A 24,663-nucleotide genomic window follows, 5' to 3' on the forward strand; every position below is an offset into this window, starting at 1 on the left:
CACTGACGTATCTAGGCTTGGTGATGTGTAAGTGTTTTTGTATAGGGTTCATAGCTGAAACGCATAAACCCCGAAACAAAACGAAGATTTAAAAAAAAACTAAACGTTTTAACTTCGTATTTGGGTTCCTGTGTATGAGGTAGAACCCAAGAGGCTTTTTTGTCAATAAAAAAAGCTAAATACTGTTCGTTATGAGTAAGTGTTTGTATCATGAGGTATTGATATGCCACTCAAACCTTTGCACTGGCAGAAAACCATTCCTTGTGAGAAAGCGACCTTTTTTAAAAATCTCTCTACAACGGCCGTATGTGCAAAAAACAGGTCAGGTAGGGATGTGATATGACAAGGATCTGTTATATGAAATTTCACATTATTAATATTCTTATTGCAACATGCCTATATTACTCTTGTAAATACGTTTAAAACATAGCAAGATAAAAAAAAAAACAAAAAAAAAACAAACAGGAAACACACAAAACCAAAAAAGGAGGCCTTGATTATTGTGGCCACCCGGACATAATACTCCAAAAAAAAAAAAATCCACCTTCCCTTTGAGAGAATCTACTTTTTAAAAGCACCCTTTTCTCGTTCTTGTTTTTTCTTTTTTTTTCGTTTTTCTTGAGAAAACATTTTCACAATTATGGAGAACGAAGGGGGGGGGGGCAGAAAACCCCCAACGTTACACTGAGGGTGACGACGTGACCCGATCCGGACGACAGCGAAATGCCGTTCTTCCGAAAGAAACCATTTAAACAAAAAAAAAAAAAAAAAAAAAAAAGGAGGACGCATCTTAAAGCTTTTTCAATCGATGGACAAAAAAACGGGAAAGTGAGGGAGGAGGAGGAGGAGGAGGAGGAGGGGTCGTGGGCGGGGCCCTAAAAATCGCACCGGGACGCGTGCGCCTCCTCCGGACTGCACCGGGCGCCCTCCTCGCCGTTGTCCTGGCCGGGGGCCTCCTCCGCGTAGGGGGCCCCGAAGGCCGGCCCGCCCTCCGAGGCGGCGGCGCCGTCCTCGGGCTCCCGCGGGCCCCCGGGCCCCTCGGCCCGCTCCGGCGAGTCGGCGTGGCCGGCGCCGCTGCCGTCGGCCGAGCCCATGTGCTTCTTGCGCAGGTGCTGGTTGAGCGTGCCCTGGAAGGGGAAGCACTTGCCGCAGATCTGGCAGTGGAAGGGCTTGTTGTCCGTGTGGCCGCGGATGTGGTACTCCAGCTGGTCCTTGCGCGTGTACTTCTTGCCGCAGAACTTGCAGACGAAGGGCGTGATGCCCATGTGCAGGCGCATGTGGCGGTCCAGGCTGCCCTTCTGGTTGAAGGACTTGCCGCAGTAGATGCAGATGAGGCGCTCGTTGTAGGGGTACCACTGCCCGCGCAGGTTGCGCTCCCGCACGTCGTTCTCGAACCCGGGGCCGCCCACTCCCCCGCCGCCGCCGCCCGGCGCCGGCTCCCCGTCCTCCTTGCTGGCCTTGGCGCCGTGGCTCAGGGCGTCGGGCGTGACGGCCGTGGGGCGCTTGAGGCGGCCCCGCCCGCCGCGGTAGCCGCTGAGCATGGAGCGGGAGGGGCTGGAGCTGCTGAGGCTGACGAAGCAGGGCGAGGCCAGGCCCGGGTAGGCGTAGCCGGCCGGCTGGATGACGGGCCCGTAGGAGCCCACGCTCACGGCCAGCACCTGCTCGCCGTCCACCAGCTCCGTGTGGTAGCCGTCGTCGCCCGCCGACGAGCTGTCCGAGCAGCTGGGCCGCTCGGCCTTCTCCAGCTTCACCCGCACGTCCGTCACCTGCCCGTCCTGCCCGATCAGCTCCACCTGCTCCTGCTCGCCCTCGGCCGCCGCCTCCTGCTCCGAGACGCCGTCGCTGCTCCCGCGGTCCGACTGGCCCTCCTCGGCCGCGCGCGAGCCCGCCACGCGGAGGCCCTTCCCCGCCTCCGCCCCGCCCCCGCCCCCGCCCCCTCCCCCCGTCGCGGTCAGCACCGCCTGCCGGGAGAAGTACGGCGGCGAGATCTGCGTGGGGTTGACGAAGAGGCTGCCGTCCTTCACGCCGTTGCGGCTGGCCTGGGCGCCGTCCTTCCCCGGGCTGCCTCCGGGGGGCAGGCTGATCTTGGAGTGGATGCCCTCCAGGATCTGGGTGCACTTGTCGATGACGGCCTGCATCTGCAGGAAGCTGGCGGCCGTGAGGAAGCCGATGACGTCCCTGAGCTGCAGGGACATGCGGCCCGTGTAGCAGAAGGCCAGCAGCTGCTCGAACACCTCGGGGCTCTTGATGACGGAGATGGAGAGGCCGCTCATGGTGCTGAGCGCAGAGTGGTCGCGGAAGTAGGGCGAGCTGGCGGCCAGCACGGCCTTGTGGGCGCGGAAGGGCCGGCCCTGGATGTGCACCACGATGTCGCACAGCTTGCCCTGGAGCCGCAGCTCGTTCAGCTGGCTCAGCACGCCGCTGCTGAACTCGGGCACGTCGAACTCGATGTAGCTGCTGTCATCCATGTCTCCAGTGCGTCGCTCCTTTTCGCTGACAGCCTGCGGGAGAGGACAAACCACAGCCATTAGGGCTCAACCTGGGGGTCAGTCCACCGCTTCAGCATGTGACCACACGCCAACTTTACATTTCATTATGAAAAAGCTACGGTACTGAATGTGAAGTCCACATGGGTGCTAATGGACATGAATGACAGGTAACAAACGGCAAGTCCAAGTTTGGAATATCAAAAATTAACCTCAGTAACCTCAGAAGAACCTCAGTGTCTTTGAGTCTATGATTGACACTTCCTTCACAAAAGCTACAATTTAACAAAACCAAAAGTATCACTTGAAATCTTCACTGATTTGATTTAGGCTGACTCCTCCCCCAGCAAAATCAGGATCACCACCAACCCTCAAGGGACCCAGAATCGTACCCTAGCTGTGTCAGTGCAAACACTGGCTGGGGAGGTCCCATGAGGTGACCGGGCCGGCCATAACCTCACCCGGGAGGGAGGGTTGCCCAGCAGGGCATTCTGCTCCTCACCATACATAAACACCCCACATTCTGGGGGATGGGGTGCCTGTGGTCTACCTCAGCCATTATGTGCAGTACGTGCAGTCTTGCGATGCAAAAGCTGTGGAGCTCAGATGATTGACTGTACAAAAGAACAAACACCTAGCAGTACATGCAGGGTCACTGGACAAGGGTCTTGAGTCAATAGCTTAAAATTGTAATGGGACATTCAAAAATGGAAGAAAATGTTGGGCAAAAAAGGATATTCAATAATTCAATATTCAGTAAAAAAAAACCTACCTACCTGGGGTTCAACTAAATGTTTTCACCAACAGCAGCGATCTGTGGTTATCTACAAAAGCACTGCAAAATTCCCTTGGACAACATCAGTGTTACCACAAGCAAGCAACATATCTAGACACTTTCTAGACCTCAGTCGATCCTTACTTTGCATGTAAAGGTTTCCCCCGTAACACCAGATATTTTGGACTCGTTTGAGACGCTGGTCAGCAAAGCACATTTTAGATAAGTTTCATACCACGGCTGGCTAAGTTCACTGCAATTTAAGGATGGGAGGGACAAGGCGGAAATGAAGGGTTACTGCATAGGCCGTCCGTGTCTTGAGATGATTCAAGGAGAGCGTGGGGTGTTGACCAATCAAAGCTCTTATCTCCCAAACAGCCGCGAGGGCACATGAGCACAACACATAAGAGCACGTCCCACGTAATGTAAATCAAAGGGGCTTCAATTAAAAGCAACCTGCCTACAGCAAGAAATAAATACAGGCAGATGTTGAATCTGAAGTGAAAATCCCTACAGCATGAATGTGTCGCATGAACGTGTAGCACCCCCCCGAAAAAAAAAAGAAGACATTTCACAAAGGCATGCCCTATCTAGAACCCTGCACAATTATTTACACCCTAGATTTAGCTGAACAAAACATAAAATATATAAAATAACATGCACTGAGCCATATTTGAATTCTCAAACATGTGGAAAATAGTTAACTTTAACGATGGTTCAATAGAATCAGCCAGATGAGGCACTCCCCCCCCCCCCGCCCCCCGTCCCCAACCCCCTCCAATAATGCATTCATTTCCACAAAAAAAGTGTCACGAATGTTATCAGCACTTTGAGCACGCTCTCTTCGTAAGCATAACACTACAGTGTTGTCTGCTAAATCATTTTATAAGATTCATCAACATATGGGGAGTCCATATAAAATCTTTCAAGATTCTTCAGATCTTTTAGTCTGCAGTCGTGAACCAAATGCCTCTTCAACCAAAACCACTAATTTTATAATCGGGTTTAAGACTGGGGACTGAAATGACCATTGCAAATGATAATTCTGTGGTCAGTTTACCATTTCTTGGTTGACTTTGAGGTATGCCTGCAAGACCAATATTCAGCCAAGTTTGAGCTTGTTGGCAGTGGAGACCAGTTTTTTTGGCCAAAACGTCTTAGTATTTGTTGGGAGTTCAGCATTCCATTAACCTTAACAATGGCCCCAGGGCCAGCAGATGCAGAACAACAACCCCAAACAAAACAAAACATCAAAGTTCCACCGCCATATTTCACCGTAGGCATGACGGTCCTCGAAAACAAAAGCAACCTCCTTCCGACGCCAAAACCGGCCGCTGCCGCTGTGGCTAAAAAGTCCCGCCTCGGTCTCGTGTGACCGTAACACCTGGTCCTAATCGAAGTCCCGACGCCGTTTAGCCAACTCCAGATGCTCCTCTCTGTTAATTGCGCAACGGAGGCTTTTTTTTTTTCCCGGGGCGGGGCTGGCGGGGAAGGCGGCGTCCGATGGCCGATTTGGAGACCGACTGCGTCCCCAGGATGCGACCGATGCGTCTTGCAGCAAGATGCGAGCCGACAGATCTCCGGCTGCGGCCCCCGGAATTCTTCTCTGCCTCCCGAACCATCTGTCTCGCTGCGAGAGGAGGCAAAACGCACTCCCGTCCTCCACCAGACAGGATTACCACGTTTCCACTGGTTTCAAAACTCTTCATTACTGACCCAAAAGTGAAAAGCAGAATCTTTAAGTTTTTAGGGGTTGTTGTCAAGGTCATCAAACCTGTGCCTTTCCCCATGGTGATCGATGGCACATGGATTTTACATGCGTTTTATCTTATTTTTATACCCTAACGTTACAGGATAGTCATGGGAGGCAACACGATTGAGATTAATTCACCATGTTAATGCAGATTTATGCAGATGAAGCGGCATGTTCATGTAAATTTCTTTTGGTTCAACTTTCCTGACAATAATTATCAGGGGTGTGAATATGCGCATCACATCTTTTTGAGAAGAAATATACATACTAGCATAAACGAATATAATTTTTTCCAGCATACACTGTAGCTCATTACCTATATATTGTTTAATTTATGCAGCCATACCGCTCATCTTTATCAAAGGCGTGAATAATTCATGAGAGTGCTGTACGCGTACACATTCCATACATACGCGCGGGCGTAGCCGCAGCCGAACAAACGAGCGGACGTAAACAGATGCGTATCCGCGTACGTGCGCGCTAGCGGCCGCGAGCTAGCCGCCCCACGCCGAGCCAAGGCTGCGCGCCCGTGCCGCACTGCACCAAGTCTAATTTATACGCAAGGGCATGGTGCGCTATGGCACGGCACGGGACGGCATCCTCCTCTGACCCGCGCTCGCTAGTAACGCTAGCGCATTAGCCGGGAGCAGGCACCATTGAGCTGGGAGGGGAGGGGAGGGACGGGGGCGGGGCTGTACGCTGGTCAGAGCTGCGTGTGCATGCGAGATGGTGCAAACACTGCAGCGCTACGAGCCACTCTGTGCTCTATCTGGCAGCGGGCAAACTTGCTTAACCTCAGGGTTTTGAAAGGGCTCACGGTTATTGCTTTGTGATAAATAAAATACCACAAAGCAATCCAAGCGCTGGGAAAGTAAAGGCAAAACGTTCAAAGTGCTGGATCAAAGGAGCAAACGGGATTGTTGTAAACGGGAATAAAGGAAGAGAAAGCCGCTCCCTTCCCCGCTTTACTTTCTCTTCTTATTTTTTTCCACTCCCTCCTTCCCTCCCGCCCTCCCTCAGCTCTCCGGCGATTCAGCAGGATCCTCTGCACTGGGACTCAGTCAGCAGTTTGGGAACATAAACACTTTCTCCAATTGCCAGAGCCTGCCAAGGCACCTGTCCCTAACCCATATGCCCACGTCCTGGCAAGACAGGGAGAGAGAGAGAGGGAGAGATAGAGAGAGAGAAAGATGGAGGGAAAGAGGGGGATGGAAAGAGGGAGAGAGAGAGGAGAGAATAACTTAAAGAAAGACAGCTGGAGAGAGGGCGAGAGGGAGTAAAAGAGAATGCGTGATATACGCTGAGACGGACAGTGTGAGAGAGGCTAAGTGAAAGTGTATTCGCGAGGGGGGGGGGGGGAGGGAAACTTGGCGGCTGGTGGAGGCGACAACCATAAAAAAATTGCTGGCTGGAAAAGAGGCTCTGGAGGGGAGAGGAGGGGGGGGGGGGGGCAAAAAAGATTATGGCCTCTCTACATCGCCTACGCCCACCTCACCCAATACAGCGCTGCCTAAAGACCCCGCTCCATTAAAGGATGGGGCAAGCTCTCTGCGCCAGAATCATTACACAGATACAGAAATGAACTCCGGGTTCCAGAGCTGCCTCCCGGACGCTGCCAAACTCCGTCGGCGTTCTGAGCATGCTCAGTGGCCTCCTGGGAGCTGAGGGGTGGGGGACGCTGGCCTGGCTCCAGCGCGCTGCTGGCTGCTGTCCTGAAGGCATGCAGCTAACGGTACAGAGCAGGGCTGTCAACATGGGCATGAAACGGAGTTTGAATTTAAACTTCTAAAATGGCATGGATTCGACCAGAGAAATATCATCTGCAGAAGTATATTGTTCAGGCCAGATATGTATAATAATACGCAGTGACACCCCCTTTAATCTGTTACAGACCCAAGCGTCATCGTCCACAACAAGGGAGCAGTATAATGAAACAGGACACTGACAACACTGTTCAAAATGTAATATTTTTTGTTGCATATTGTGCAGTAGTAGGTCTACCACTGTATTAAGTGCTGTTCATAAAATCATGCAATTATCTGAACTAACAATCTGACCAGCAGCTTCAACTAATGAACCCAGCAAATAAGTGTTGGCTCAGCAATGTAATTTGCCCGGGCTTGACATTTATTAAGCAATTATTAAGCAATGTATTAAGCAATGAAAGATGTAGCGCCTCATAAAATTAGTTTTTCCTCAAATTCCATTTTTTCGGATTTTCTTTTTTTTCGTTACCAAATCACTTTTTTCTGATTTTACCATCAATATGTATGCAATTAGTAGGCTATGTAAACATGAGTAACTTTTAAACACCATTAGAAGTACTTCCATGACCGTGCTTCACATAAGAACACGAAGTGCATGCAGAAATTAATACATTCATTCCTTATAAACAGACCATGAAATGCTGCTACTGGTGCCCTGAAATGGTAAATGGACTGCATTTATATAGCGCTTTTATCCAAAGCGCTTTACAATTGATGCCTCTCATTCGCCAGAGCAGTTAGTGGTTAGGGGTTAGGTGTCTTGCTCAAGGACACTTCGACACGCCCATGGCGGGGTTTGAACCGGCAACCCTCCGACTGCCAGACAATCGGTCTTACCTCCTGAGCTATGTCGCCCCTCTGAAATGGGGAGAATATGTATAAAAAGTGCTGTACTTGCACCATGTATAAAAATACCCTGCAATAAAAGCTGAGAATCTGCACTTCAACCACATTTTTTATTTCATAAATTGTGGAGTAGAGCCAAATCAAGAAATAAAAGACTACCCCATACATTATGGAGCCCACTAAGTCAGAAATCCCAGCTAAAAGTCTCTGGTTTTAAAATCAATAAGTGAAGCACCTGTAACCAGTACATTCTCTATCACTGACAGTTTAACATGCTTCATTGTGAAGTAGCTAGTAACTCCCCAACTCCTGGTAATAAATGAGTGCATAATCCTCTTAGACTATATTTATGATGTGATAACCGTGAATTATAAAATAATCAAATAAGAATTTAAGTAGCCAAGTCACAGCAAGCAACCGTATAGGTTGTGTAGCACAGTGGGTAAGGAACTGGGCTTGTAACCGAAAGGTCGCAGGTTCGATTCCCGGGTAAGGACACTGCCGTTGTACCCTTGAGCAAGGTACTTAACCGGAATTGCTTCAGTATATGTCCAGCTGTATAAATGGATACAATGTAAAATGCTATGTAAAAGTTGTGTAAGTCGCTCTGGATAAGAGCGTCTGCTAAATGCCTGTAATGTATAGGGCCAGGGCACAACAGAGAGTGGGCTAACAGAAGCACAGGACACAACTATTCAAGGCCGACTACTCTGACGGCTGCGATAGTTAGGCTAATAGGGGGAAAATCCCTGTTCATTTCTCCACAAAAACATATCACAGACAACAAACTGCAAAAAGGCTGACATGCCAGCACTACACAATTGCACATTCAACCAATTTTTTAACTTGTTCCAACACCCAATCTCACCGAAAGCTGCAGAACGGAAACTGTTTTTCGTGGAAAAATGTGCTAAATTCCTGCTGGCCGAGTTACGACAGATGTCCAATTGTCCATCGTGCTGGAGACGCATCGCTGCACATTCTTGCCAAGGAGAACGAGACCGTCAACTTGTCGAGGGAAGAACGTTTTTTGGTTCATGGCGAATTACATCGCTGAGACACTGTTGTGGGTTTATTTTAAACTGTTAGCATGCCTCAACGTTGCTTTGCACACAACCAGATCTTATCATCCCCACACCAAACATGGGACCTTAGTGATTCAAACTTGGAAAAAAAAATTACTTCAAACTGCAAATGTTTTTTTAGAAAGCCCTAGTGTAGAGATGCAAATACACTTCTAATGTATAGGGGATTGAGCCAGTCCAGGCTTCACCACACCATCTGCACACCACCACCAGCTGGCTTCTACCAAGGAAAGGCAACAACCTGCTTCTAGCAAACACTGTGCAGAACTCAAACTGCTACATATTAGGGCTGTTATTTACACCCGGGAGGCAAATCCTCAGTTTGTTGTTGGGACTGGCGAAGAAGCCTGAACTGTTCCGCGGTTCAGAAACGTAACCGTTTCTCTCGCTGCACATGTCTGAGGTCACAGTCCCAGGGTGTTAGCACAGAGTGGGAGTAAACCAGTTTGGCAGGAGAATCACTTTTTTTACAAGAAACGCTTTCCCCGCTCTCCCTCTCCTAACAAGGGGCGGAGGATTCCTGGATTCTAGTCCGGGTGGTTTTAGCATGTGCCGATTGCCTGCCCCCCCCCCCGCCCCCCCCATAGCCCTGGCCCCAGCCCAGGATTCAGAGGTGAACAGCCTGCAATTCTCTGAATGCAATTCCCCCCCCCCGCACCAACATAGCCTGTCCGGGTCCAGTGTTACCACCCACCGGACAGTTGTGCAATTATCTCAAGGATTCCAGCGTTTCCACACACAGAGGCTCCGCTCTTCTCCGAAACAGCCCAGACAGAAGAGAAAGAAACCGCCGCTTTCTGCCAAACCAGTCCGGCGGATTTTCCACTTCGCCGAATTGTTTTTTCCACCAACGTCAAATTCCTTTCGGCATTGATTAGGTAACCCGCCGTCCCGTCGCGCAAACCGTAAACAACCCAAAACAGGCACCGAACGCTAAACGGTCACATTTGAAACCCGAAGACGCGACGAGGAGCCGGGTTTCTCTCTTCTCCGCGTCTGGCAGGCTGTCCCGCGGCTCTGAGCGCGTTCGCATGTTCGGGATGCACGTAGACGGGGAAAATGGCTCAAAACAACAAAAGTGGAGAGGAAGAAAAACAACAAATATACGGTGGGGAGGAGGGGACATTCTGTCCTCGACGGACTGCAAAGAACGCCTCAAAAAAGTCATTGCTGTGGAAATGCAAACTTGTTTCGCGCCCCAGAAACCCCGCCCGTGACGCGTAGCGTGAAAGGAAAGGGGGGAAGACGCAGTGCGAGCGGCGCCGGGAAAGCAAGCGGCAGGGCGGCCGTTTCGCGAGGGGCGGCGTTTTTGCCTATTTTGCAAAACCCCAGTCCCACCGAATTTGCTAAACAAGCAGAGCACTGCGGGAGAGACCGCGAGAGAGATGACAGAGCGTGCCGCATTCTTCTGCCCGCGGAGCCGCAGAGCGCTTTCCTGAAAGAAAGAATGGCGACATTTTCTTATGTTTGAAGAGCGGGGTGCGGGACATGGTGGGAGGGTGGGGGGGGCGGGGGGTGGGGGGGGCGGGGGGGGGGGGGGTGAGAGCACTTTGCCAATCCCCAGGGATTAATCCTAAAAACTACTGTACCGCCAAAGGAAAATAATTACCCATAACTACAGTTAAGGGCATTGCATCAATCCTACATAACAGCTTACATGCATACAAGATGTAACATTACCATAAGTTAATGAGCAGATAATACATACAGCGGCCTCAAAATGTACCCAACTCTTTGACAATCAGACTCGGCGAAACATGCAAGCAAAGAAAATGCCATTGTGATAACTTGTGTACTGCATACACTACATGAGCCAACAGCACTTGCTACTACGCAAAATGGCACTTTTTCCTCCTGCAGAAAAACCGTGAAGAATTTGCTGCCCCTGCAATCATGCGTAAGTGCATCTCCCTGACTCTGATGACCGAGACATCTTCGCTTTGTCAGGACCTTCTCAGGAACAACTGTGACCGTTTCAGTCAGGCACAGTCTCCGCACAGCCAGTCACGTTCGTGCTGTTTTTATAAAGAAGAAGAGACCGCCTGATGACCTCCTTGTGTGCCGTTTCACTATATTCAGATAGGGAGAAAGCAGAGAGGGTTACAGATAGAGACGGGTACCTCGGTACAGAATGTGAATGGGGGAAGGGGGTTCACATGGGGGGTCGAGTCGACCGCCCTCCGCCTAGCTGCGTTGAAGAACGTGAACCGCAGACGTTCCACTGGCCAGCGGTCTGGAGAGGGCTTAGGCTTAAATGCTCTCCGGGTCGTTATCGCACTGGAGCGTCCAAGCCTGTCGCCCTCAGCAGATGGAGCAGGTTATTAGTGCTGCTTTGACACCGAATGCCCCAGCATGCCTTTCCCCCTCATATCTGATAAGGGCCACTGGAGCAGAGGAGGGCAAAAACAAGTCCCATTACAAAACAAGACCCATCTCCATATTTCACACAGGGGATTATCCTCGGGACAAGCTTCGCCCGATTACACCACCAGTAAAAGTACTGGTTTCAGCTGACCACAAAACACGGTCTCCCCGAGTTACCACGAAAGCAGTCTGGCTAATAAGCATTGCGTCTCGCAGCTTCGTAGCTTCAGAGGGCGCTTCTGCCAGAGGCTTCAGATTAACACAGGCCAAATAAATGTTTTCTTCATGAACCATTCGCTTACCATTTAATGAGCGGGCAGATATCAGCGCGGTAGCCTTGGCCTTCTTGATAATGAGTACTGAGGGGAGAACTGCCAAGGCTCGGCCTCTTGCAAATTTTTATATCGCCATAAACCAGCTTGTGGAGGTCAACGAACCGCATTTTTGTTTAAGTTCACACAGGGATCGAATACATTTGGTTTTCACCGCATTCAGGCATTAATGCTGAGAACTGGTAGCGCTGGATGATGTGGACACTCAAAAAAAAAAAACCCCACTAAATCCACAAATTGCAAGGGTCTCTGAGCCAGACACGTTATGGCGCAAGAGGCAGGCCGCGAAACCGGAGCGCAGCGGCATCGCCGTACTTCAGAACGGCCTTCGCGATGACCCAGACCCTCACTCAAGACTAAAAAGCAGGGAGGAGACGCAATTTTAACAGCACGGTCTGCCGCGGTGCTTCGAGAGCTATGCAGCAGGGAAAATGGCTACTGCCGTGTGTGCGCATTCATGCGAAAGAGAAAGGGAGAGAGACATGAGACCGGATTAATCAGAATGGCTGCTTTCGTCATATTCTGAAGCTATCCTTGGTAAACAAACATATAGTGAAGAGAAAACAGGAAGGGGGAAAAAAAGAAAAAAAAAAAAGCCGAATTTAAAAACCCAACGAACCGTGACCCTGTGACAGCTGCACGGTCTAAGAACTGGAACGACCTGCAGCTCTCGCGTCCCGGCGGCTTTCAAAGGGCCGAGCGGAAAAAGGCGTTCCGAACGCCGCGAACCAAAAAAAAAAAAAAGGCACGGCGCCTGCGGAGGCCCCGGAGCGAAAGAGCGCGCCTTTTTTCCTACGGCCCGAACCGAAAAAGGGCGCCCCGCTCTTCGGGGACAGAAATGAAAGGGGTGCGCCGTTTTCAAAAGGACCCGACCAGAAAGGGCATGCCTCTCTTCCTGGCCAGAGCTGAAACGAGGTACGTTTGGCAATGCTGGAGAGCCAGATCTGACAAGCCGTGGCTTCGCATCAGAGCGCGGGACGATAATGAAACCGCTTCAGCTGAATCGTGGCACAATTACAAAAAGGAGGAAAAAAAAGAAAAAGAAAAAGATAATTAAAAACAGCCATCGTCAAATTGGCCTGGAAACCAATGCTCAACGCATTTGCCTGGTATAATCAGTACAGATAAAAATAGCACTTTGTTACCGGTCTTTTTTTAATTTATTTTGCACTGAGCTCGATGCACAAAGCATTCCCTTCTTTTTGCTTTGGCCGCACTTAAACTGGGCCGGCCAAAAGTTGGGGTGCCGTGCCAAAACGATACCGACACAGCGACCCCTTCAGCTGTCCCCCGCCTGACGCCTAGCGCGCTTCGGTTTCAGTTCGCATCTGACGCCCCCCCCCCCCCCCCCCCAACAAACAACACGACTGAAACACTAAAACCGCTACACAGCCTCCAACCACCCCCCGTTCTCCAATTGTGCTGCCAATGGCCAAAGCTGCCTCAGAGAGGGAGAGGCTCCCAACCAAGTCCTTTTACAACATACCCTTAAAGGAGCCATATCTATAAAAATGCGGGTTTAATGGGTGCAAGGCAATAATGCCTACTCGTGCACGGGGCTTAATCGGTTTGGCTGTATGTGCTCTGACAAAGCCTGCGGTAAAAACATTTGTGGAGTGGCTGGGCGGGACGTGCCTGCAACCAACAATGCCACAAAATAACACCTTCAAAGCTGTGTGTAAAGGGGGGGGGGAAGAGAGACCGGGAAAATAAAAACCTGCGCTATTAAACTGTGCAGGCTTTGCAGCTTTCGGTTTTTGTTGTTGTGTCGCTGGCACGATGGATTCAATCCCTGTCAACATTACAAAAAAAAAAAAAAAAAGAATAATAATTAACGTGCGGGGTGTTCTCTGAACAATCACAATGCCTCTGTAACCTGTTCAAAGCGCTGCTTGGCAGGCAACTGAAGTCTACGGAGAAACCACAAACACTGTCAATGAAACCGATTTCAACGAAGGTGATTTAGGGACTTGGCACCCTACCCTTGGAACTATGGTGAACTGAATGACTCTGTGGCTCACAGCCAGTCGTATGCCCTTTGTACTACCTTGTCAGGTTTTAATTGGTAACTATATAAAACTTTCAACCTTGTTCCTATCTGCCCACAGTTAAGGGTTAGGGTACATACATAATATACATTAAAGAAAAAGACACAATATGGTCTACGATGAAGCATAAGCCAGTGAGGCAGTGAAAGTATAAATATGACATGCCGGTCTCTGGCAGAACAATTCCTTCTAGTGTGAAGACTGTGTACTTGGTATCATTTATAATGATTTGGCTCCCCATGGGTGCCAATCAGGCATACCCCGTTGAGAACGCCAAAATATTTCATATGATTGCAACTTCGAAATCCCAGATTCATGCAAATGTAGCAACCATATTTCTTTCTCAATCTCAATAACCAAAAATACACAATATGGATCATTACTTTTTTTTTCCTCCAAACCTTGTTTTAGACATAACCTGTAAAGTAAATCATAAAAAGTATGTGTTGACAATATTATATACATATACATGCGCGCGCGCGCGCGCACACACACACACACACACACACACACACACACACACATATATATATATATCTGTCCTTTCCTAAACTCCCCCGGGTGAATCAAGGCAAACCACGTGACAATAAAAACACCACCCCACTTAGTTCGAGTTAAATCTAAAATGGAAACCAAAAGCTTAATGAGAAACTCAGACCTGAGTTTCAAAAGCAACCCTTTAAGAAAATGGTGCATCGAACGGAAATTGTCTTGATACACCCAAGACTTGCACCGGGCGATAGCTACTTGTGCTATGTTAGTACTACAATGTGATTCGAACGGAAATTGTCTTGATACACCCAAGACTTGCACCAGGCGATAGCTACTTGTGCTATGTTAGTACTACAATGTGATTTTTTTTTTTTAATCCATAGCTGTCACTGAAACGGACAATGTGCACAGCTAGCAAGCGAAGTGTAGACGGTTATGCTCAATGCCTCTGCTTAGCAGGAAGCTAAATACAACTTTTCAACTGAGACTGGTGACAGGCCGATTTGACTCGATATGAATTTCTACACCAGTTGTAATTATGTAGCCAGTACGCAAGCCATATCCAGAAAACACAAACCTTGCAGTTGGCGGACAGTCTTTGCTGGCCAGTAAGATAATATCCAATACGTGGTTATCGACGTGCAAATGAGCCAATTCAACCAAAATTGTTTTCATAAACACACGTGTATACATAAACACACACACACACACACACATATATATATATATATATATATATATATATATACACATTATATACATACACATTTTTCCCATGTAAACACACACACAAAGTCGTAACGTTTAGCAAACGAACGGTAGCAAATTGCACACAAAATCAAAAACTCAGTTGCTCGACTGCTCACGGACCAACGACGCTAGCCAGCTGTAACGACAGCCTAGTTATCTTTGCTATAATTGATACTTCATTAGCAAATGTCAGTAACTTACGTTAGGTATCGATATATTCCAAAACCATCTCATAAGCTCTGGGCATGAAGGCGAGGATCGTAATTTACTTTTGCAATCCATTTTGCAGCTGGTTAAGATTCTAGTTAACTTAGCTATCACGGTAAGTGAGTAGACTAGTAGCAAGTTAAGTCAAGACAAGTTGTTTCTTGTAGCGTGGTAACTAGCTAGCTTGCTAGATCTGTGCTGGCAAAAAAGTATAAGCCATGTCAAAACGCTGACATAAACATAAGTTAATTGTTAGACTGATTTATCCAGAAAACACGTAAACGTAACGTGGTACAGCTAGCTGGTGAAGTTGTATTCTTCGTTAAAAGGAGGTTCCCCGCGCCCACAAAAATATGAAGTTCATGTAAGCCGCTCTCTGTCAAGTTCACAAATCTTATCAGAGATCTTCCATTGTTTGCAGAAATCCCAAACTTACTACCTAACCCGCACATATGCGATGACATTTGAGATATTCAATTTAGCTATACGGATCAGTACAAAACTAGCAAACGCACTAGCACTAGCTCCTCCAAAAATGTTTCCCTTTCATTTGATAACGGCTAGCGTACTCGCGAGCCATTCCAGCAAACTAGCTAACATTAGCTAATGTACCATCGCGACAGCAAGCGAAAGTTGCAACACGACTGCTCCTTCGCAAGCAAACTGGACAGCGAGATAACTTGCTGCAGATTCGCAATGTGATATCTGTAATAGTCGTTTATTTTTGGGTCAATAAAACTCGACCGATGCAGTCAGCTGGCTAGCAATCTGGCTAACATTTAACGTTGCTGTAGTGCGATATAAGCTAGCTTTGCTAGCAAGCTGGCACCAAAATCCGCCAATTTCATAGCGAGACCACAAGGTACCGATACATGCTTTTAGAACCTCCACGAAGGGAGTCAGTGACTGACTACAGTGTTCCGATAAAGGTTTTTTAAAACAATTTATTGACAACCTCACCTTTTCCCCGATCAAATGTCACCCATTCCCCCGACAGTGGCTCGCTTTGCTCCAGGCCTCCTCCTACTCCAGCTATGTATCGCCGACTGCTGTTTTCCAGCTATTCCTCACCGGAAGTGAATATGTCAATTCCCGTGAGCGCAAACTTCCGGGTCGAGAACGCACTGATCCAAAAACCTTAAAAGTTCTTGGAACACATATTCGATGCCCAGGACAGGGTACAGTTAAGAGTTGGAATTTCAGTCCGCTGCCTTGGCAGGAATGACATGCTGACACGCTATGTGTGTTTTTCTGTTTTGACAAGGATTCAAATTACTAAAATTGTATGCTTAGTACAGGTCATTGAATTATACCAAAGCTGTGATTATGTTCAACCTGACATAAAAACTTTGTAAATAGGGTAAGATCCAGCTATATGAACTTTTCTTAATGGGTGATATGTTAAACAGCTGCATAGGTAGACCTTCTGAGACTTACCGCCACGATAATTGGTGGTACGTCGTATATTTGGAATACGAAATGCATTTCTAGGGCTGAATATAAATCACATACAGCATGTCCTTCATGAGGAAGTCTGTGCCCGAGGCCCATATACATTAATTTAGTGGTAATTCATTTTACAAATTGCTGGGTAGCAGTGCCTTAGGCGTAAAAATAGTAGTATTTTACTACCTAGTACGTCTGGAGCTCAGTGAAATTATGGGGATTTACGGTCTTGGCAGTTAGTAGACTTTTGAGGGTCATTAGCTAACTATTTATTACACTGCATCCAAACTGATGACTACTGAATGAAAAAGCTGAAAGACAGGACTTTGTACTAAGGAATATAAAACTCACTAGTATGTTTATTTGATGCTTGAGGCATGCTTCAAAGTGCCTCTCAATAATGAAATTAAACTAAGGCAATCATGTCTATTAATCACTATAAGTGTGATATCCAGTATTACATATCAAAGTGAATTAATAGACTGAACACCAAATTGAACTGGACTTGTATGGGCACTCTTGGAGCAGAGTGGAATTAGTTGGGTGGGTTGGGGGTATGTCGCCAATAGAAGCCAGTTTAAACAAGACCGGCAAGAAGGTCCTAAGGCCATGGGCGGGCCATGGGGCCTGGTGAGGTTAGCGTTTACTTTCAACTGAAGGTATGACGTCCATAGATGAATGCTGCCCCCTTGTGGAGCACTTTCAAAAATGCAGGTGTCCAACAAACAAATATATACACTAAAGCTAAAACCAGTTACATTTATTGCAGAACACATTTTTTAATTGTTAACAAAAATCCACACTGTTCTTCTATGAGAAGAAAGTCTTAAAATAAGTGGAATATATATATACATATATATGTATATACATATATATATACATATATATGTATATATATATATATATATACACATATATATACACATATATATATATATACATATACATATATATAGTGCAATCATCTTAAAGCACACCATATGCATCTCTAAAAAATCAGCTGGTTATCCAATGGCTTCACATTTAAATATCAGTAGGAGCTTACTTTTATTATGGAAAAACATGGAAATAAAATCCAGGGCTAAATTGGCTGGCCACACAAAATAAAAACATTAATTTAAAAAGCATACTGAGTGGACCGTCTTTGGGTGCTTCCCAATGCATTTCACTCCTCACCTCCTTTCCTCCAATCCCCCACTACAACTTGTGTCCTACCCGTAAGAATCCGGAGGAAAGGAGGGGAGGAGACCAGAGGACAGAATTGGATTGGATAGTCTTTATTGTTCCCGAGGGGTCATTTGGAATGGGCAGGCATGAAGATTGGAATGGCTTATCTGCTTCTCCGTTATCAAATTCAACATCGACTACTAATGACATAGCCCCATCATAATTCCCACAAATAGTCCCGTTGCCAATCGCAGATGGTCAGCCCATTTAAAGCTGCAAAATAGCTTGTAAGTTTCAAGTGCAGGTAGTTGCATGAACAGTACACAAACATGCACCTGGCATTACGGTTTGCGTCAGCACACTAATATGTAATCAGCAACATTAGATCAAAGTAAACATCTCATAGTATACATAAATATAATAATTTCAGATACTGTGGCAGCCTATAATAAAATATTACCAGTTCACTGCATCTCACGAAGGCTAATTAAGAAACATTTCTGTAGATTAGTGAAAAGAATTTCTCGCTTCATATTATATTTGTTATTGTCTCGTAATGTTCAGTGCTCACACTGAAAAACAATTGTTTCCCACTGTAACATCTGATAACAAATACGTCATTTGGAACTGGTTACTTGAATAAATTCATTCATGCATATTCACAGACTGAATAATGGTATCTGCCATGGTTATTTATGTTTACAGTCATGTTTATTTAAGCAACATAGATGTACAAGCAAATAAATAAACCTACTGCCCCAACTTAAATTGCCAAACTTATTTGCTGAAAATGAGCCACAAGAACAAACGGGCATTTTGTTACCCATTGTAGGCAACTGAGCCTTAGGGTAGGATGCTACGCGTGATAATCTACTGAAGCACAGGAGTTTGGTTAAATATCTTGCATAACTGGGGAAATTCAAGTACTCCGCCATCTCCGCTTCTAAAGTTTGGATAGCGTCAGTTTCTGTGGGATGGTCTTTCAATCTCTGTGGGCATGAGCGTCATGATGTCACCCAGAAATGTGAAAAGACTTCCGTGGAAGGATACATCGATGATGTATCCTTCGTGGGGAGACGAGGAGCTGGGTTTGAAGCTGCTACGCTCGTCTCCTCCAGTACTGGGACACTGGAGGGAGGGGAGGATGCAAAGATCGCTTATCCGGGGCACAGAGAAAAAGAGGTGATAGTGGAGGAAAGGAGGATACATTTTTTCGAGTATTGGGATGCACCCTTCACAAGTCCAATTTCTATACATTTGGTACGGCCAACCAAATACTTTCCCTGGGTTTTTCAAGTATGAACCCTTGGTTTCCTTTGAGAAAAGTAAAAACAAACATCATTTCAATCCTTTACTCTTTTAACTAATACACAAACGTATTCAAGTATTAATCTTTGTGAAACCTCAGGGTTCTGTGCACTCACAAATTAAACACAAAATGGTTAGTTTAATTGTTTAGAACAAGGCATCAAATGCTACAAAATATCAAAGGTTCCCCTTTGAAAAAAAAAAACAATTAAAAATCATTCGAACAGCCCCTTATTCTTAATGGAAAACAATGTCTTCAATAAAACTAAAGACAGGAGCCAACCACTTTGCTCCTACATTGAGCTAAAAGAATCATCCAAGGAAACCACAACACAAACTACTGCCCTAAGGTCAAAAGTCCAAAATATTTCCCCAAAAATGATTATCTGTGGTATTTCCAGCAAGTACTGGCTTGGTCCATTCTCTTTTTTAAATGGTCCACTCTCTTTGTTGTTCTTAAAGTCCATAAATAATACTGTTTAACACTGTTAACAACAATGAATAGACAAGTATTAAAAAACAGCACCCTTAATCATTAGACACAGGGCCAGTTTTGGATAAGCAAATGGATAATTTAGAACAAATATTTTGTAATAGACCGGAAAAGACCATGAAAACACCAAGGTTTTTTTGTTTTTGCTTTTTTTTTTTTTTTTGCTTTTCAAACACTGTACTGTCGTCAAAGTTGACATTTCAATAGCACTAGTCAAATATCAATATTATAGATACATGTCTGCCTATGTCTGTGTGTGTGTGTAACGTATATAAATGTTCCTATCTTTGAACCATCACCCCACTGCAACCCCATGGCTGCACACAGTCCCTAAAAGCTGGATATTTAATATCTGCTCCTATAGGTGACCGGTTTTTCTAAATCAAACCACACTTAGACCTTGTGCGTGACTGAATATCATAGCATAGAGTGTAAGACATGAATTTAAATTCAATATTTCTACAAAGGATTTTGGAATAATAAAACAGTCACCAGTATATTGTCTTTCATAGATATACAAAAAGAAAACTACCTAATAAAAAAGTATAACATTTCCATATTAGTACTCTCATAATAAATAAATGTATATTAATTTAGTTTAAAAAAATCTATTAAATACTTCCAGATATATACACATTTATGCCCACGCACATATACGGCTGTATTCTGTATAAAAAGGAATGCATTACACTGCCCCAATAACATTGTTTGCCCTTAGCCACATAAGGTATCTTTCATCATAGCAGTCAAAACTGTGAAATTTGTTCAAATACAAACCCAAAGGTCCCAATACCTGTATCTGAAGATTTTGTGAACAAACCCAAGCAACAATATCTACATTTTTTGCTTCATGGCATGAATAGCTTCACTACTGAATAAAACAAGCACAATACCCGTAGTAAGAAAGTCATAAGCTTGATTTACACACACCAGTAATGTAACCGCAAACATATTTTTATGACCACTGAGCTTAGGCAAATTAAAGTTTAAATATCCCTAAAGCACCTCATAATAATATAACATACCAATGATATTCTTAAATGTTGAATGCATTACACTCACAATGTACATATGCAACATAATATGCACTGTACTTACAGTTGACCTCTCAATCTCATTAATATTTATTTAATTATTATCGCTACTGATAAAGCGATATGAAAATAGCCGGCAGTTCTTCTCTAACATAAACTTAAATTCATCGTAAATGATCGAAGTGATCAGTGATCACCATTCTGTTCTCTTTTTTATAATATCTGACTCAAAAAAAAAATACATTTTTCAACAACTCAGAAATACTGCAAGTTACCACAACAAAGTCTCCAGTGAAATATAGCAGCATACTATTATAGCAAATACACATAAACTGCCCAGAACTCGGTAGAAACGCCTGAGGCTTTCGTACACTCCCTATCAGGTACAATGCCTACTAGATTTAATGATGGAGCTGAAATGGGCGTAGCATAGCTACATAAACATACAAATAAAGAAAAAAGGGACCGACTGCGGTTTCCAAGCTGATGATAGTCTCATACAGTAAGTATTGCAAACTGGTAAAAACTGACGACCAGGTTCAGCCCAAAACTAATGGCACTGCATATCTAAGGTCCAGACTCTTAATCTGGATCAGGGTGTGAACGCAAGCCGCCAAACCGAAATCACTACCTTGAGCTTGAGAGAACCGCCCCGGCGGCGGCACCCGCGGATCAGCATACGGGCGCGGCCTGCTCGGCGGCGGCGACGGCGCGCTTGGCCTGGTGGGCCCTGCTGCAGGAGGACACGTGGCGGTTGAAGCTGTCCCTCCACATGAAGCGCTTGCCGCAGACGCTGCACTCGTAGGGCTTGATGCCCGTGTGGATCTTCATGTGGCCCACCAGGTGGTGCTTCATCTTGAACTTCTTGCCGCAGACGGCGCAGCCGTAGGGCCGCAGCCCCAGGTGCATGCTCATGTGCCGGTCGCGCTGGCTCTTGTGGGTGAAGCTCTTGCCGCACTGGCACGGGTACAGCTTGTAGACCACGGCGGCGAAGCCCGAGTGGGACGTCTCCTCCTGGAGGCCGTCGGCCAGCTCCGGGCCGTCCGCCGTCGCGCCCGGGTCCCCCCCGGGCCCCGCGGGGGGCTCCTCGGCCCTGTCGCCGGAGAACTCCTCCATGGACGCGCCGTAGAAGTCCAGCGGCTCGTCGTACCGGTGCCTCCCCTCCCGGCTCTCCTCAGGGCCGGCCTCCGGCTTCTCCTCCGCTCGGGCGCCGGGGGTCAGCCCGAACTCGTCTCCAGTGGGGCTCGGCGGTTCCGGCTCGGCGGCGGCTTCCGTCTCCGTCTCCGCCGGCAAGCCGTCGCAGTTGTCCTGCTCGGTTTTCTCGGTCTTCACCCGGACCCAGCGCCTGTGGCGCATGATGCTGGGCTGGATGTACCGCGGCCTGGCGTACCGGTACTCCGTCACCTCGCTGGCCCCATCCTCTCCGTCCGGAGGGCCCGGCCCCGGGCTCCCGTCGCCCCGCGGCGAGGTGGGGGAACGGCCCTGCGACTCCGCCTCCCCGTCCTCGCAGTCGGAGGTCCTGCCGAACAGGCCGAGCTCCGGCGCCAGGTCAAAGCCCTCGCTCGGGCTGCCGTAGCCGCTGTTGCCCGGCGACGGGCGGGCGCTCCCCGGCTCGGACTTGCGGCACACGGCGGCCGGGTTGCCCTCCAGCAGCTCGGTGCACTTGTCCACCACGTGCCACATCTGCAGGAAGCTGGCGGCCGTCAGGAAGGCCACCACCTCGCCCGCGGGCAGCAGGAGGGTGCCCGTGTAGCACGAGTGGAGGAGGCTCTCGAACACGCTGGGGAGCATGACGTCGGGCAGGACCACGCGCATGCTGTTCTTCAGCAGGACCTGGTCGCAGAAGTAGGGCGAGCTGGCCGCCAGCACGGCCCGGTGGGCTCGGAAGCGGTGGCCCTGGATCACCACGGTGATGTCGCACAGCTGGCCCAGCTGCCTCTGCCGATTCAGCTTCTGCAGGATGGAGCAGGAGAAGTCGGGAAACTCCACGTGTAGCGGGCTTGCCTCTGCTTCCATAGCTACAGAGTTAAAGACCTGGAGAAAAAGAAATGATGAAGTGCATTATAATGAAGAACAATCATTTTAATTCCTCTAAATAGGTGAACTAGGTAGTAATGCAAAGCCTGGTTCATGTGAACCAAACCTCCAAGTAGCAATCAATCAAGTAACTGGCCTGCTAAGCACAGGAGGCACTCAATGTCAATATACCGTTAGTGCGGATCATTAAACATTAATAATATGAGTAATATAAACCATTTAATACATATTCATATTGGCTCTCGTGGAATGTTCAAGACTCCACAACAATGCCATCTTTCCACTGGAACAGCAGAAACACCAGTCTAAGTGCATGCATCATATCTAATTGAAGAACTAACAGTTACCACATTTTGATTATTCCAGCGGTGTCTGCGACAGCTCATCTTAACAAACCTCTGCCTAAAAAGTTTTATCCAGTTTTATCACTCCGTACTAGATGCTGGTGTTAAACAACTAGTTAGCTGCATGCATCCAACAGTATAACTTAACTACATATTAGGAGGATATTTTACTAATACATGCGATTGGCTTTGTACATTATCTAAGCTAGCTAGTAAGCAAGTCAACATCAAAGTGAATCGCCAATTAGCTTAGACTAAACTGCGACGTCCAAAACAATCACAAAGTTGGCTAACTAAAGTTAGCTAATTTAGGTTCACTAATCAAATAACTAACCAACGTTAGCTTGACAGCTCAATTCCCAGGGCCGTCAGGTTAAGCCGTCAAGGTGCGCTTTGTAGCCAAGATAACAATGTACGATAAGCTTTGTTGTACAACGACATGACAAGGATATAATAATATGTGGAATAACTTATGCTTAAGTGCGAAAATGTCCAGTTAAACTAATAGCTTGCAAGCTAACAAGCTACAATCTGTATACTGTAGCTACGAGGGTTGAAACTTGCTAGCTAGCGTCAGTTCGCGTAGCGGTAAGCGACGACTGTGACAGGCTTTCTGCCCTAGACCTGCTTAGCCAAGGCAAACTCTGCAAAAAATAGTATAGCTACATAAATGACAATTATTACCATTAGCTATGCAGCTGTCTGAAAATAATCAGCCTGCTTGTTCAATACCTGTCCATTCACCAGGCATCATCACTTGATTTTCTGTACCCCCTCCCCCATCTCGTTTTCTTCATTTCTCAAACGATGCTTCCATTTTTCGTAGTTACCACTCATTAATCTTTGACTGAGCAGACGTGTGTTCGAACGAAGAAATACCTGTCAACTTTATTTGAAAACCAGAGAACCGGTCGTTTCCTTTCACGCAGGCGAACTATCATTTTCCTCGACAGTTTCAGAACCCTTGAACGGGCCTGCTCACGGTCTTCTTCTAACCTGTTCCGTCAGACTTCGCCAGGGGAAGAAGACGTCATCACGTATCACACCGCGTGGTGCGCACTGTAAACAAACACGGGTTGCCAGCAGTTAACTACTCACGAGTTAAGGTGGATTATTAAAATGGCATTTGTGAAACAATGATAGACGACACTGGGCATCTTATGGCCAAATGTGTAATTTTGTTGGTTATTTTTTAGGATAGTTGAAGAAAAAACCCTGACGCAAGAATATTTGTGAAACAAAAGGCTGCAACAAGAAGAAATGCTCTACATATGACATTATTCTATTATTTGTTAGAATTGTGTGTAGGTGTCATGTGACATGGTACCAGGTCATTACAGTCAGTATATCATAACCGGCTAAATATTTTGTATGTGTAAATGAGACAAGGTATTTGTTGGATTGGGTAAAACTGACAAGGCCATTTGTATTTTATTTTATTTTATTTATATAACCAGAAAATTCTAAATTTCGTTCAAATTCCTGCCTATATTACATGAACAGGCACTAGAGTCTGCTTAGCCAAACAGAAATCGCAAGCTATGACAAATATTGTTTGAACTGCTTACTCTGCATGTCAATGTGAATTTGTGCACACCAACGAAAAATGTCTGTTTTGATTTTCCTGGGTGTGCTGAACTCGTTAAACCAATGTTTAATAGATCAATATGGTTATAATACTATTATCATGTTTCATTGCTATTGAAAAGTATGTTTTCCCCAGGTTTTTACAGTACATGCTTGGTCTTTAAATTCAACAACAGGGGGTGCTGCAGGCTAACATACATGAAAGCAGGCTGAACGCTGGGTTCAAGTTTTTTCTTGTTCATTGGCACTGAATGTCCCACTTGCCTTGACACTGTTTTCAATCTTATACATTTCAGAGTAAACAGTTTTTCACCAAAGGTTAGTTGTTTCTCTGTAATTAACT

General features: G+C 46.6%; 2 protein-coding genes across 4 annotated transcripts; both read right to left on the reverse strand.

The window, feature by feature from the left end:
- Positions 1-643: 643 nt before the first annotated feature.
- On the reverse strand, positions 644-16,007 carry zbtb34 (zinc finger and BTB domain containing 34). Its single transcript, XM_035379149.1, has 2 exons — positions 15,865-16,007; positions 644-2,501 (listed from the first exon to the last, which is right to left on the reverse strand). Exon 2 carries the CDS (start codon positions 2,466-2,468, stop codon positions 876-878), a length of 1,593 nt encoding a protein of 530 aa, XP_035235040.1. The 5' UTR covers positions 2,469-2,501; positions 15,865-16,007; the 3' UTR covers positions 644-875.
- Positions 16,008-17,378: 1,371 nt separating this feature from the next.
- Positions 17,379-23,764, reverse strand: LOC118206433 (zinc finger and BTB domain-containing protein 43-like). Of its 3 annotated transcripts, none has more exons than XM_035379151.1 (2): positions 23,613-23,764; positions 17,379-22,386 (listed from the first exon to the last, which is right to left on the reverse strand). In XM_035379151.1, exon 2 carries the CDS (start codon positions 22,366-22,368, stop codon positions 21,025-21,027), a length of 1,344 nt encoding a protein of 447 aa, XP_035235042.1. In that variant the 5' UTR covers positions 22,369-22,386; positions 23,613-23,764; the 3' UTR covers positions 17,379-21,024. The 3 variants fall into 3 exon arrangements, with proteins under 3 accessions (XP_035235042.1, XP_035235043.1, XP_035235041.1); XM_035379152.1 differs by lacking the exon at positions 23,613-23,764 and adding an exon at positions 23,466-23,605; XM_035379150.1 differs by lacking the exon at positions 23,613-23,764 and adding an exon at positions 23,418-23,605.
- Positions 23,765-24,663: the final 899 nt, after the last annotated feature.

The sequence above is a fragment of the Anguilla anguilla genome, chromosome 10 (genome assembly GCF_013347855.1).
Source record: "Anguilla anguilla isolate fAngAng1 chromosome 10, fAngAng1.pri, whole genome shotgun sequence".
In the NCBI taxonomy this organism is placed as follows: Eukaryota; Metazoa; Chordata; class Actinopteri; order Anguilliformes; family Anguillidae; genus Anguilla; species Anguilla anguilla.

Excerpts from the sequence above, each read along its gene's own strand:
- zbtb34 (XM_035379149.1), bottom strand. The coding sequence starts at position 2,468 with ATGGATGACAGCAGCTACATCGAGTTCGACGTGCCCGAGTTCAGCAGC.